The sequence below is a fragment of the Archocentrus centrarchus genome, unplaced genomic scaffold (assembly GCF_007364275.1).
Source record: "Archocentrus centrarchus isolate MPI-CPG fArcCen1 unplaced genomic scaffold, fArcCen1 scaffold_33_ctg1, whole genome shotgun sequence".
Taxonomy (NCBI): domain Eukaryota; kingdom Metazoa; phylum Chordata; class Actinopteri; order Cichliformes; family Cichlidae; genus Archocentrus; species Archocentrus centrarchus.
The window spans coordinates 2,607,917-2,624,086 of record NW_022060261.1 but is presented as its reverse complement, the minus strand read 5'-3'; the positions used below and the strand labels follow the sequence as shown (position 1 = coordinate 2,624,086).

General features: G+C 40.9%; 1 protein-coding gene across 1 annotated transcript in view; it reads right to left on the bottom strand.

Annotated features, from left to right (window-relative positions):
- Positions 1-15,433, bottom strand: part of LOC115776537 (5-hydroxytryptamine receptor 3A-like) — a 74,594-nt gene extending 59,161 nt beyond the window's left edge. Inside the window, exons 1-4 of the mRNA XM_030724253.1 lie at positions 15,376-15,433; positions 14,637-14,705; positions 2,171-2,236; positions 1,510-1,658 (exon numbers count right to left, since the gene is read on the bottom strand). Of these exons, the coding sequence (XP_030580113.1) occupies positions 1,510-1,658; positions 2,171-2,236; positions 14,637-14,705; positions 15,376-15,412 (321 nt within the window). The 5' untranslated portion in view covers positions 15,413-15,433. The remainder of the gene's footprint in view (positions 1-1,509; positions 1,659-2,170; positions 2,237-14,636; positions 14,706-15,375) is intronic.
- Between the last annotated feature and the right edge of the window lie 737 nt (positions 15,434-16,170).

The window sequence follows — 16,170 nt, the reverse complement described above, 5'->3', positions numbered from 1 at the left end:
TACGCTCCTTGCTGAGACATTGTCGGCTCGGGCCTAATAATGGAAAATTCGAGCAAAAACAATTAGGCGCTTTCCCAGTCACCCTCATATATACATTTTCGGAAACGTTTTGACCTGGCGCACGTCCCCATGAGGTCTGGGGTCACTTGCGACCGCATCCCATGCAACTGCCCCCATTTTTGCACCGCCACCCGTTACAATCACTATAGGCTCCTCGCCGACCCTTCGGTTGGCTCGTGCCTAATAATGAATAACGCTAACAATTCCAATATACCGCTTTTCCAGTCACCCTCATATATACATTTTCGGAAACGTCTCGACATGACGCACGTCCCCATGAGGTCCGGGGTCACTTGCGACCGCGTCCCATGCGACCGCGTCCCATGCGACCGCCCCCCTTTTTTGCACCTCCCCCCGCTTACAATCACTATAGGCTCCTCACCGACCCTTTGGTTGGCTCGGGCCTAATTATAAATAAAGGCGACTGACACAACCATATCAAGATAAACGTGAAAGCGTATGTCCTAATAATGAACAGTTTTGCGAGATCTTGCAAAAGTAACTCGGGATGTCGCAAAACTCTTTTCAAAACTCTTTTTTTTTGTCCTCCCATGTTTTTTTTTCCCCCATGTCCCTTGCAGTGTTCCATATAGAATGAATCTGTGCGTCTAATAAAATTAGGCGCACAGGCGGGGATACTCGCCCAGGGCACCAAAACAGGCTAGGACCGCCACTGGCAAAGAACCAGAAAAAAGATATGCTGGTTTATGGAATAGATTTCTGTCAGAACTACTGTGCAAAAAAAAAAAAAAAAAAAAAAAAAAAAAAAAAAAAACAATCAGTGAATAAAAAATAAATAAGTAAATAATCTAATTTCACATGTGCAGGTAATCACTGCCGTGGAATTGACAGGCTCGGTTTACTGTGTTACACAATGACAGCAACATGTGGGTTTTTAAAACTGCACTTGGTTAGATTTTGAAAAATGAAGTGAACCAAATTAACTATTTTTTTTTTGTTTGTGTGGGTGTGTGTAGCAGTGGAAGTACTGACAAGTATCACTGGATTACTTTAATACCAACGAAATCTTAAAAAAAAAAAAACAAAAAAAACTCAGATTTGAAGGCAAGTTCTAATCTTGTACATTAAGATAAGAAATCCCTTTATCAAGCCCTACCTAGACTCTACCAATTAAACTTTAGGATTACAGCTATAATAGAGATTTATATGGGGAGACCAGAGAGACTTGGGACATAAATGAACCTAATTATAAAATGAGTTCGTGTGGAACCCTGTCTCACAGCAACACAGACTTTTTATGCTAGTTATAATCTATTCACAACTAGTTTTTAGGGAGCAGAATATTTCTTAAAAATAATGTCCATTTTGATTATATACAGGCAATTAAAATGTAACTATATGTATATTGGGAAATATGGGATACAGGACATAGACATCAGCCACCTAATATATTTTCTATCATCGTAAAAAATTGTCCAAAGAAATTACCAGATTGATAATGGCATAGAGGCTCAATACAATGTATACTTCTGTTCTGTTCTTGCCTAAAACAGGCCGGCTCAGGGTGTACTCGATACTGTCTTTTTCCAGTTTCAGGTGGCGTGCAATAGCTGGAAAATTACACTTTTCTTCCCATCCTCTTCTTTATCTGAAATGATATCAAGATACATTCTCTGTCAAAAATTATTATAATTATTTAATTACACAACAACAATAAAGCAACTTCCTTACTTTCATTCTTGATTTTCAATAAAAAAAAAAAAAAAATAAAAACTTCAGAACTTTGGTGCTCACATTCAAAAAAAAAAAAAAGAGGATTAGCTTAATATATACAAGACTATTTGTTGACTAAGAGATCAGGACTGCAACGTTTAAAATATTTAAAGCGTGATGATCTTTTAAGATATATATATATATATATATATATATATATATATATATATATATATATATATATATATATATATATATATTCTTTTTTCATTTTAGTGCAATCAGCTCAGGAAGGTTAGATATGTATTATGACATAAAAACAGTAAAGCATTGCTAATGAGTACGTATTGATTTTAATATGCTCATTAACTTTGTTGGGCCAGGATGACTTTGTATAATTTCTGAGAAAACTTTGGAAGTGTTTGCAAGTCTTTACCTGTGGTAGTGGTTTTATTTGGAAACTCTTGGTCAGTCTGAGGCTCTACACTGGAGGCATTTTCACCTGACAGGAAAGAATACACTAATTTCTATACAAGCATATGTATACACATCTCTTGCTTTGCATATTTAACACGTTGACACAACTTGTTTACAGAAGATATCATGATGCAAAAATATACATAATTAATGTACAATTTCAATTCTGAAAATGCCAGAATGCTGTAATGTAAATGATAACAAAATGCAATGATTTGCAAATGTATAAACCCATACTTTATTAACATAATCTCAAAAGAGTCTCAAAATAATTGGGATATGGGGCCCAATTATGGTCTTAAAATGAAGGAACTGGAGGAATATTTTGCAACTAGTTAGGTTAATTATCAATAAGTCAATAACATAATTGGGAATAAAAAAAACATCTTAGACCAGGGAACGTTAACTGGTGAACCCCGGGTCACATCTGGCCCGCCAGCCCCCTGAATAGTACTGCAACAGGTATTATACGCCAGTCAATCGTGTGGCGTCATAAGCCATCAAATACCCATCTCTGACTAGTCTGAATTATGTAACGCACTTCCTATTGCCTGTGAATGCCTCCATGTCCCTAGACCAAATCAGAATGCAAGATTGGACCATGTGACTTCAAGCCTTTTCTGACTGCACTGAGCCGGCTTTTGTTGGTGGTGATCAGATTGTAAAACAGAGCTGAAGGTGTATGGAGCTAACACAGGGCCATAAAGTTTGTTAAAAAAAAAAAAAAGAATAATTATTTGAAACTGAAAAATTAGTTTGAATCTGAAAAAAAAAATTTAAACAGGAAAAAAAAGTTTTGCAATTGAAAGAAAAGATGGAAAACTTAAAAAAAAAAAAAAAATTATTTCCAGATTCAAGATTTTTATTTTGCAATTTAAGATTTTTTTTTTTTTCGCAGTTTCAGATTTTTTTTTCAGGTTCAAACTTATGGCCCTGTTTTGGCGTGGAGGGCGGCGCCTCAGATGATGGGGGGGTGTGGAATCATGCCTGAGGCGCCGCCCCCCACACCAAAACAGGGCCATAAGTTTGAACCTGAAAAAAAAATCTGAAAATGCAAAAAAACAAAAAAAAAAAAAAAAAAAACCAACTTGAATCTGAAAAGTAGTTTTGAAATTTTTTTCCAGTTTCACTTTTTTTTTTTTTTTTTTTCAGTTGCAAAACTTTTTTCTTCCTGTTTAAAATTTTTTTTCAGGTTCAAAATAATTCTTCAGTTTCAATTTTTTTTTTTGAACAAACTTTATGGCCCCAATTTAGCTCCATAAATGTGAGTCTAGACTTGTTTTGTGTAGAAAAATTTTTGGTGATCGAACTTGTCTACCTATAGGAAGTAAAAGTCGTCATGAGATTTCCGTCGGTGAACCTGTGGAAGGATCGTTACTGGCTGCAGAGTGTACTCCCCAGCCTGTGTGTGGGACCATCTCCTTTGCTGTGCTTTGAGGGTCTTTCACATGGTCTGCTTGTGGGGGATCAGACAGGTAGGTGGATCAGCGGCTCAGGGTGTACCCGCATGTGGTTACAACTACAACTTTTTAATCATTGCCTGATATGTGCACCTTTTGCCATCATTCACACTGGGCAGAGGACAGACTGAAGTTTTTACTGGTTTGGCTTCAAAAAATTATATATTATTTATTAAAAAAGCAGGTAAATTACTATATTTACATTTTTTGAAAAAAAGGCAGCTCGCCATCATCAGTGAAAGGAAATTACTAAAATTTACCATAAGGTCCAGATAGAAGAAAATGCTCTTATAAAAGAAAGGTGTCCAGGCAGATTTAGAAGGTTTTGCATCTCACTCTTCATGTTTCTATATTCTTTTTAAAAAATCTGCTACAGAAACAGCTTCTGAGAAATAGATTGTGCCAAGATAAACTTGTTGCACTCGTAACCTTTGTTTCTCGTGCTCATTATAAAAGAGTGAGTGAGTCATTATATCTATAATGAGCTGTACACACTTGCAGACACACTTGTGTCTCCATAACAACCATCAGCTTAAGAAGAACATGTAAGTGCAAGACTTGCACATGACATCATTACAAATAGTATAAATTTGAAAGGAAAATTGATTTATCGAATGATTTATTACTTAGGATACAATATTAATTTCATTTTACTTTACGAGAGCATCTGGCCCTCACACTGTCTGCTGAGAAAAATTCTAGGCCTTGGAATCTGGAAAAAACTGCATGTACAAACTGTAAAACAGATTTAGAATAATGTTCCTCAAGTCAAGATAATCCAAGTACATACTATAATATCAGAAGATTCTGAGAATCTGGAGAAATTGCTGTGTGCAAGGGAGAAAGCTTCAGGTCATCAGGAATTAAAAATAGGAATGATTTTACTATGCAAATCAGTGCATGGTCTCAGGAACACGTCCAGAACTCATTCTCTGTATACACAGTTTGAAGAAGTCACAAGCGATTCAGACACTGTCTCCTCTGGGTCAAAGCTCATGTTTAATGGACTGAGGGAAAGAGGGAAACTGTTCTGTCATCAGATGAATTAAAATTTGCAATTCATTTGGGGAAAACATGGATGCTGCATCCTCTGGACTAAAGAGGAGAGGGACCATCCGACTTCTTATCAGCACTCAGCTCAAAAGCCCGGATCTCTGATGGCACGGGGGTGATTTAGTGCCTATGAAATTAGCAGCCTGCACATCTGAGAAGGAACCTGTCATGCAACGACTGTGTGGTAGACAGGAAGAGGACCCCAATACAGGATACGCCAGGCAGGTAAAACTTTAAACTCAGCTTTATTGGCAAACAAAAAGCCGGACTGGACGGGACGAGTGGCAAAAACTACAGACTGGAAAACAAAACACTTGACGAGACTGAAGCGAAATCATAAATCCAGAGCAGAGACACACAGTAGGAGACCAATGACGACAAGGCAATGACAAGGATGTGAAAACAGGCATAGAAAACACAGGACTTAAATACACCAGGGGATAATGAGGGGAGTGGAAACAGCTGGGAACACAGGTGAACCAAATTACATTGACGAGACAAGGGGAAGCAAAACTGAACACAACACCCAGGGACCAGATGACTATCAAAATAAAACAGGAAGTGAGATGAAGGAACAAAGAGGCAGACCTGATACAGAACACCCAGAAACACAAGGAACTAGAAAATCAAAACATGACCAAACCCCACAACAAAAGAAACCCAGAACAGATAAAATAAAACAAAAATAAAAACACACAGGGCCCACAGGACCCTGGACTATGGCTATTACCACTGAAAACTTTTAGAACAAGGATGTGGGACTGCTGAGCAGCTAGAATCCTGTATCGGACAAGAATGGGAAAGAATTCCTCTCCTAAAATCCCAACAATTATTTTCCTTAGTTAAAAGAAGCGTGTATACTACACAGTGTGAAATATGGCCTTATCCCAACCTTTTTAAAGTGTGTTGCTGTCATAAAATCTAAAATAAGCTTAACAGCTTAACCCCTTAACTGGCAGCAAAAAAATCACCTGACAAAAACTACATAACGCCTTCTGGTTATTATTGGCTCTGAACAACCCATTTCATAGCCTATTAATCGGCTGCGTCTGGTCCGCGGGCCGAATGAAGTGCATTTATATGGCAGGCTAGACCCGCCCATTTTGACTGACACCTCATTCGGCCAATCATGTTAAGAAATGGGTTTCCCAGAGCCAATAATACTCAGAGGGCGTCACGTAGCTTTGTCAGGTGATTTGGTGCAGCCAGTTACATGATTGGCCGAATGACGTGTCAATAAAAATGGGAGGGTCTAGCCTGCCATATAAAAGGGACTACAAACGGCCCGTCACCGGGCCCTTGCCAGTTAAGGGGCTACAATGGTATATTTTCTCAGCTTAAAATTTTTATGTTTTCTATGTTCTATAGTGAATAATCTATGGGTTTGAGATTTGCAAATTGCATTGTTTTTAATTTACATTTTAGACAATGCACCAACATTTTTTTTTTTGTAAGGAAGTACATAAAATATACAAAGACAGACTTGAATAGTAAGTGTGGAATCACATATTTTTAGTTTTATGCATCGCAAATGTTTTTTTTTTTTTTGTTTTTTTTTTAAAAAAGCTGTAATTTAGACTTTTGCAGGAAATCTTTATCTGGTTATGTGTAGTCAGTGCTGATTGCTTGAGCTAATTCATTATTTTTTTAAATAAAATGTCACATATTTTAGTAACTGAAATATTTCAGTATTTTAGACTTTAAAGAAACCCAAAATGCATGCATATGTGTTTGATGTATAGATTTTATAATACAATTTTGTGAAAAACACATCCTCCTTCAATTCTTAGGTTTTACATATCAGAACATAATAAAAACACTGTCCTCTTTTTATTAGGTTCCACAATTATGTAAAAACTCAGATGAACAGCACATGACATGTTACGTCATGTCATTATTTATTTAATGACATAAGCGAAAATGCAGAAAAACTGTATGGAAAAAACCAAGTAGGTGCCATGACTCAACAGCTTGTAGAACAACATTTAGCAGCAGTAACAGTTATTGTTCTCCATCACTCACATTGCTGTGAGGGAATTTTGGTCCACTCTTCTTTACAACATTGCTTCAGCTCAGTGAGGTTTATGGTCATTCATTTAAGCAGAGCTCTCTAAAGGTCCCACCACATATTTCAGTCAGGTTAAGGTCTGAACTTTGATTGGACCATTGCAGCACCTTGATTCTTTTCTTTAGATGTTGGACAGATGGTCTCATATTTAACTCTATAATACTTTGATATATAGAGGACTTCATGGTCATCTCAATAACTGCAAGTTACCCAGGTCCTGTCCCTGCAAAGCAAACTCATATGACCCCTCCTCCACCACCACCATGTTGACAGTTGATATGAGGTGTTTGTGCTGAAATGCTGTGTTTGGTCCTCTCCAAATTTGGCGTTGTGCACTTTGACCAAATATCTCCACTTTGGTCCAGATGTCTTGCAGTTTGTTTAGATGCAACTTTGCAAACATGCTGCCATGTTCTTTTTTGATGGAACAAGATAGTTGTTGGTTAACTGATAAATTATTAGTTGGATTAAATAATGAAATAACTAAAATAACTAAGTAGTGGCTGAAGCAGTGGGTTGAAGAATTACATAGAGAGGCAGAGAGCAAATAAAATGTGAGCCCAGTAGTCGCCAGATTGTTTTTTGTTTTTTTTTGTTTTGTTTTTTTTTTAAGCCTGTCATGTCTGGCAGTTTTCGCAATCGGAATATGATCCGAATGCTCTGGTGTACCAAACATATTTGCTTTTCCAAGAATAGCTCTGTAAGTTTTCCAGTAGGCTACTCTTGTTAATGTTTGTATTTTAATTTTATTTTGTTTATTTACACCAGGCCTGACAGGTAGAAAGGAAAGGGCAGGAAAAAAGAGTGAGAAAGAGAAAAGAAAAGAAAAAACAAACAAAAGCAAAAGCAAAGGGGAGAAAAGAATAATCAAAGAATGATATACACACATACATACATACACACATCCACAAATCTATACACATGCACATACATATACACACACACACACAATCCTGCTGTTGCTTGAAAATAATGTGTGTATGTGCCTCTGTCATGGAACGTACTCACCAATGGGGGCAAGAAACTGCAACCACGCCCCCCGTGATCCAGAGGTGAACAGGGAAGGACCCAGGGGACGCGGCTTATCCATGGCCCACCAGGACCTCAGAAGACGGGAGGCCACACATCCTGATGGCAACTGCACACACACCCCAGAGGAGAAAGGAGGGAGACCCCATATGGACCCCCCCCACGGTCAAACGACAAGAGTCCAGAGAGCCAGAGGCAATGAGCAGCCAACCCCCACCTGCAGGCCGGCAGCTCCCGCACGAGCCGAGAATGCGGCCCCAAGGCCCCAGGCACCCGAGAACCGCCCAACACCCAGCAAAGCCCCCCCCACGCCAAAGATGCCCGAGCCATCCCCAAGCCACAACCACCAAGGGAGCGGGCCAAGAACCACGCCAAGACATCCGACCATGAACCCCGGGACCCACGGGCAGTGGCAATCAGCGGGAAGCGGTAGGGAGCGATAGGGAGGGGTGACTCCCACCCTCCGCAACCATGTCCCACAGGTGCCAAGGCTCAGCAAGCCACAAAGTCAGGCCCCGCTGTCCACAAACAACGCTCTGCAGGGCCTTTCTGTCCCTTGCAGTACAGCCAGCATACCACACTGTGATGCAGTATCCCAGCACACTTTCTATTGTGGAGCGATAGAAAGTCTGCAGCAGGTTTACCTCCAGGTGGCATTTTTTTAATAGTCTTAAGAAGTGTAGCCTCTGCTGAGCCTTGGCAACCACTGCTGATGTGTTGGTAGACCACGTTAGGTTGTCAGCCACATGCAGCCCAAGAAACTTGAAATAGGGGACTCTCTCCACGCAGACACCATCTATCTGCAGTGGGGCATGACCCACAGTCTTCATCCTCCAGTCCATCACCATTTCCTTGGTTTTGCTGGTGTTCAGCACAAGATTGGCTACCAGCCTGTGAACCTCTTCCCTGTACTTTGTCTCATTGCCATTAGAGATGAGACCCACCACCGTTATATCATCAACAATCATCCCTGTCCCCAAAAGGTCATCTGTCACCAGCCTAAATGATTACCGCCCTGTGGCCCTCACACCGGTAATCATGAAGTGCTTTGAGAGGCTGGTTCTCCAGCACATCAAAGACCACCTGCCCCCCACTTTCGACACCCATCAGTTTGCGTATCGAGCAAACAGATCCACAGAGGACGCCATCGCTGTAGCGCTGCACTCTGTGTTGAGCCACTTGGAGCAGCAGCAGAGCTACGCTCGCATGCTCTTTGTGGATTACAGCTCAGCGTTCAACACAATCATCCCGGACATTCTCACCACCAAACTGCACACCCTGGGCCTCCCCCCTCTCACATGTTCCTGGATCAAGGACTTCTTAACCAACCGGCCCCAGACTGTGAGACTTGGCCCCCATCTCTCCTCCACCCGCACACTGAGCACTGGCTCCCCACAGGGCTGTGTGCTGAGCCCCCTCCTGTACTGCCTCTACACCCATGACTGCAGTCCGGCCCACAATAACAACCTCATCGTCAAATTTGCTGACGACACCACAGTGGTCGGACTCATCTCGAAGGGAGATGAGGCAGCTTACAGAGAGGAGGTCTTGAAGTTGACAGCCTGGTGTTCAGAGAACAACCTGGTACTGAACACCATGAAAACCAAAGAGATCATCATCGACTTCAGGAAGCACAGGACTGACCCAGCTCCCCTCTACATCAACGGCGAGCATGTGGAGAGGGTCCACACCTTCAGGTTTCTTGGTGTCCTCATCTCTGCTGATCTCTCTTGGTCAGATAACATCACAGCTGTTATCAAGAAGGCTCAGCGGCGACTTCACTTCCTGAGGGTCCTCAGGAAGAACAACTTGGACTCAAACCTGCTGCTGACCTTCTACCGCTCATCCATTGAGAGCCTGCTGACGTACTGTATCACAGTATGGTACGGCAGCTGCACTGAGGCAGACAGGGTCAGGCTTCAGAGGGTAGTCAAGACAGCACAAAGAATCGTTGGCTGCCCTCTCCCCTCCCTGATGGACATCTACACCTCCCGCTGCATCAGCAGAGCCAGGAACATCATCAAGGACAGCTCACACCCTGGCTTTGACCTGTTTGACCTGCTGCCCTCTGGCAGGCGCTACAGGTGCATCAAAGCCAGAACAAACAGACTCAAGAACAGTTTCTTCGCCAGAGCAATCACCACCCTGAACTCACACACTCACCCACTGTAACTGTGCAATATTATATTATTCATACTGAACAATATCTGACATTCCTATATTGTGTAATATCCAGTATTCATTCACTAGTGCAATATTCATTCACCAAGTGCAATATTCATCATCTTCATTATTATATGTATACACATATTTACTTTTCTTACAATGTACAGATGCACCAATGTATGTATATATTTTTATACATTCTATTTTTTGTATATTTTACACATTGTTTATTTCTGTATATCTCTTGATTATATTGATCATACTAGATTATAATATTTTTATAATATTTTTATTTTAGAGAGTTTGATTTTCTGTTACATGGCACTGAACAGGAGTGGCCCTCCAATCTCATTGTACATCCTGTATAATGACAATAAAGGCATTCTATTCTATTCTATTCTAAATTTAACTATGATATTTGACTGGTGATGGGGGACACAGTCATGTGTGTATAGAGCGTAGAGGAAGGGGTTAACACACAGCCCTGGAGTGAGCCGGTGCTGAGCGTTCGGGTGGAGGATCTGGAGGTCCCCACTCTCACTGTCTGTGGGCGATCTGTCAGAAAGCTGTAGATCCAGTCACAGATGAGGGGAGGGAACCCCAAGTCGGTCAGCTTCTTGACAAGAATGCTCGGCAGAATGGTGTTAAATGACGAGCTAAAATCAACAAAAACCATCCTGACGTAATTCCCTTTTTTCTCTGTGTGACTGGCAGCAGCATGTATGACAGTGGTGATGGCATCAGCTGTTGACCTGTTCGCCCTATAAGCAAACTGATACTGGTCAAAGCTCTGGGGGAGGCAGGATTTGAGGTGGTGAAGGATAAGCCTCTTAAAGCATTTCATGACCACAGAGGTCAGTGCCACCGGTCTGTAGTCATTGAGGCTGCTTATGGGGGCTTTCTTGGGCACGGGAATAATGGTGGCTGCTTTCAAGCAGGATGGAACAGTACCCTGCTTCAGGGAGATGTTAAAAATCCTTGTGAGTGACTCCAGAGAGCTGGTCAGCACAAGCCTTTAATACCTTGCCCAGTACCCCGTCTGGTCCTGCCGCTTACTCATGCTCACACATATGACCGTCACACATTCACATGCACACACACAGAACTCACATGGACACCAGTTGTGGGCAAGCGGGTATCAGCACAGAGCCAGCAGCACCCCAGGGAAGCAGCCAACCCAGCCCCAAACTGCTTGGAACAAGTGTGAATATGTCACGGTCTGGGCCGTTGCCCAGCATTTTGTGTTTTGTGTTTCGTATTTCCTGAGTTTTTGTCCCCAGTATGTTTTGATTCTTGTTCCCTTTGTCCCTGTCTCCCCCTGTATCTATGGTTTTGTGTCTGTATGCCAGTTCCCCTGTTGAGTCAGCGTGTACCTTGGTTTGTCACTTCCTGTTTTGTTTTGACAGTTTGGTTTTTCCCTGTGCTTTGTGTTTAGTTTTGCTTCCCCCTGTGTTATTAGTTTCATTTGCTTCACCTGCTGTGCCCTGCTGTTTCCTCTTACCCTGATTACCCATGGTGTATTTAAGCCCTCAGTTTCCATGTGTTCCTTGTCACGTTGCTGATGTATTGTGCCAGCATGTTCCTGTGCTCCCTGTGTCTGCCCTCCGTCTCCCTTCCAAGGTTTTTGTATTCTTTCCCCCCTAACTAAATAAATACCCTTTATGTTATGCCGACCTCTGGAGTCCTGCGTGTTTGCCCTTCCTCATCCGTTTCATCCCCGGCCATGACAGAATAATAATCTGAACTTTACTGGCTTGTTTGATTACTACTCTCAATTGAAATGTATGTATTATTAGGTTTAATTGACCTTTTTTTAAGGTAAGGCTTCCTTTAGGTTGGGGGGGGGGTTCAAATCCAGGGCTACAGGGCCGCTGTCCTGGTTTAACACACCTGAGTAAAATAATGAGGTCATTAGCACCTGTTCTTCATGCTCATTGACTTATGGAAAAAGACTAGTAGTGCAACAAAAACATTTTTCAAAAGAAATCTGTTGTTTGAAAGTCCACTGGTCACAACAAAGATAGGTAGAAATAGGTGAGGTGAAGCAGGGTCTGAAATAATGAAACATGTTAGCGTAAACCCTTTGTAACCTTTATTAGAATGTAAGTAAATATTTGTATTTTTAGAAAACAGTTTTTACCATTACATTTTTGCATGTAACGCAGGCATCTATAAATCCACTGGAAAACACCAGAGCACTAACCAGGGCTGAGGCAGTGGAACAAATTGAACATGGCCAAGTGGAGGAGAGGTAAGAGAATTAAAAGGACTGAAGCAATATGACAATCCAAAAATAATCATGCATAAAAAACAGAAAAAGAATTCAAGTGATTCATAACTTAATGCCTTTTTTACAGTGAGAGAGGAGAGCTTCTCATGCAACTACGAGCAGAAATAGAGAGATGATCAAATCTCTAAAATCAAAGAAAAGCTGTGAAATAAAAGTGTTTACAAGTTTGAAGTTTGGCATGTTTATGGTTTTAACTAGGACTTGTCATACTACCACACACTATTTTGACTTTTCTTTTCATTGTGGTCTAATTATTTAGCCAGTACGATAGAAAAATCTAGTCCAGGTTTCAAGTGTGTAAGTGTTGGAGCTGGAGCAGTTCTAATGTGATCCAGACGGAAGAAAGGTGCGGAAATCGCCTTTTGTTGAAGTTTCACAAATCAGATAAAGGTTTCACAAATCACAAACTTGGTTTAAATTATTCTGCTATCAGTTTAGAATAATCTAATCCAGGTTTGAAGTGTGTAGGTGTTGTAGATTTTTAACTAGAGCAGATTAAAGATGCTGAAGGTAGTGAAAAATTAAGTGGAATGGCCCTTTACCCATTTCCCGAATCAGAAGCTGCAATCAGAAACCAACTTCAGCTTCGTGATCACCTGTTAGAGCAGTACAGCCATGTTTCCTGGTTTCCTGGTCGCGGTACAACTGTCCGTTCATGTAAAGTTTATCCACCGTGATGACAGCTCGGGAGCCTCCTTGGATGTGTTTTTTCCGGATCGGGAACAGGACCCTGCGTCGCTCCAGGATCTCCTTGGGAAACTGGTCATTAACGCTAAAGTCCGTTCCTTTCAGCTCCCGGCCGCGGCTCTTCGCCAGATCTTTTTGCTTGAAATGCTCAGATTTGGCCACGATCAGTCTGGGTCTGTGTCCTCCGGGTCGCTTGGGTCCTATGCGGTGAACACGATCGAAGGTGATGGTCTTCACTGTGTCCTCCGGGAGCTTCAGGTAGGTTTGAATAAATTCCTTCACTGTTGTCTCCAGGTCTTCTTCAGCCTTCAGTATTCCCAAAAACACGAGGTTGTCTCTCATGGTGCGGGCCTGGAGCTCGATGACGGTTTCTTTTATCTTCTTATTTTCCTCAGAGAGCTGGGTCATTCCCTCGGTGAGGGAATTCACCGACTCTCTGAGGACGGCGTTTTCCGCTGCAAGCGTTTCCACCTGTTGCTGGCTAAACTCTACAGACTTGCGGAGAGCCTTAAACTCCTTATGGAGAATTTCCAGGATGGAAAGGCGAGCGTCGAAACTGGACAGTTTCTTGTCTATGGACTCCAAAATATCCACCACTTCGCTGGAATGTGAAGAAGCAGCCTCTGGGGAATCTTCAAGGCGACTCCTCTTGGTGGATGGCACTGCTTTGTTTCCGGAGGGAGTCGGCGTCTTGTCTGTTTTACCCATGACAACTCACTCGAAACACTCGTCAATATAAATCTGCAGACTGTCCAGATCCTCTTCGCCGTCCTCCAGTGCGCTTCAGTTAGTGACTATCTAGCTAATATAAATTTTATAGCCTTTAAAGTTGTCTATAACTGAGCTGGCTAAGAAAATTAATTACTAAAATGTCTAACAATCACTGACTCACCGCCTTGCACGATACTGGCGGGGTTCGCGTTGAAGTCTCACGTTACTACAGCATAGTCTCGCCCTAGATTGTTTTCCACAGCTGTATAAATATATATTAATCTTGTTGTTCAACCGTCACGGCTTTGGAGAATATGTTTTGTACGAAGATCCCTGATAACTTTGCTAAAATCACACACATATTAAAGTGAAAAGTGAACAGTAAAAATGTCACTCTCCCACTGCTTCAGAAAATGCAAAATAGCCACATCTTCTTAAGGAGAGTGTGGTCTGGTCTGTAGATGTTTTCCTGTTCAGGGTTTCTGTGCTGCCGATTGGCTGTGCCGGGGGGGCTGGGACCAGCCCGTGCACCAACAAAGGAAAGGCAAGGTCTAAACCATAGTCCCGCCCCCACCTCTTTTGAACCAATAGGGTTGTGATTAGCAGGAAAATAAAACGTTAAGTTAGCTTCTCGGTAAGGTTGGTAGTAGCTAACTGCTTGCACACTGCAATTTTCTGAGCCGAGAGGATCCATGTACATGATATTTTATATAAAATCTTTTAAATGAAAACTAAAGTGTTTATGACGCCTTCCTTCACAAGTAAAAAACTCAAAGTAACAGTTATGACCTAATATGTAAAAGCTTTGAACTGAAAGATGGTGTGCTTCCTTTGCCACGTTTCTGTGTTGATACCATTTATTTATTTGTTAAAAAATACAGTATGTAAAAATACTTTTCTCATGTACATAATGTGTGTATGTTCAAGTTGATTTTTACAGCATTTAATAAAATAATAGTACCTCTGATAATGGTCTCATTGGTTATTTGTTGATCACCATCTTGTAGCTCTGAACTGGAGCCATGTCCACCTGACAAAAAAAGAGTAAAAAATCTTTAGCATAGTTCACACAGACATTTGCAGAGTGTGTCACATTACAGAAAAATCCAAATGTTATATACAAAGAAAATGTGATGTAATTTTACATACCTACAAATATAGATACATAAGTCTAAATTTCACTGGAAGCCAATGAAGGGAGGCAAGAGTTATGTTAATGTCTTTTATGCCAACCAAACTCCCAGCATCCTATTTTCCAAACAATCCTCTTTTTCCTTTCACCAATCCAGCTGATTCTCCTATTAAGTTGCTTCTACAAATGAACAGTTACCAAGGAGTTTTATTTTATTTATTCATTTTTGACACATTTTCTGCAGGTTTTTCAATGTTTCTTAATTATAGATCTCTAAAATGCACATTAGGACTGTGAAACATTGTGAGTGGTTCAGTCAGTATACAAGAAATTTAAGGAAAAAAGGTTGTTTAGAATTTGATTGTATATTTCCAGATATCTTAAAGGCTGATTTAGTAAGCTACACAGTGATATAAAAATATTATATTAATTTAATTTATTAACTTAAACAGATTTTTTTATCTATTAGAATAAAAAACAAAGTGTTCCTGAATTTAAATAAATAATAATAATAAAAATAGCAGAAATGATCACCTGTGTTAAATCAGACAGAATAATCTTAGCTTACCTATGAGTAAGAGCAGAAAGAAGAAATCTGTGATCATTTTTGCTGTCACAGCTCTGTAAACACGTCCGTCCTCTGTGATGTCTGCAGATGCTTCCTGCTCTATTTATGTCTGTTAAAGGACTTTGCCTTACTGTAGAAGAGGGAGGGGTAAATGAAAAGACCAATGGGCCAGATGGTGGGCAGGCATGTTTGAAGATTATTCAGCTTAATAAGTCTCGCCCCTAATTTAGACACAGAAAATGCATTTGATAAAGTAAACTGCACATTTCTATGCAGTACCCTGCACAGATGTGATTTTTGAGAGCTGATCATCCACTGGATAAAAACACTTCACCCAGGGCCACAATAACCACAAACGGGGTCACATCACAGACATCTGACACTTCCCAGGGGAACCACACAATGATGCCTTCTCTGTCCATCTTTAACTCCCATATTCACTGAACCACTTGATGCAGCATCAGAAAAAATAAAAGAAATAAACGACAAGAATACACACAACAAAGCCTTTATATGCAAATGATTTATTATTATTATATCTAGAGATCCACATATCTGATTACAAGAAACTTTCAGTATAACCCGGGATTATAAAATCTCTAAATACATAATCATCTGGAATAAATTAACAATCCTGCCACTCTCTGAGCTCAGGACCCTTCCCCCCCACTTCACATTGGCAACAGAGATTTTAACCTCAATTACAGCCTCTTAAAATGCTGAAAATTATTACAAATGCTGGATCAGCCTTGCATTATCTTTGTCTGAACTGCAACAAATGAAAATCCTGCCTCA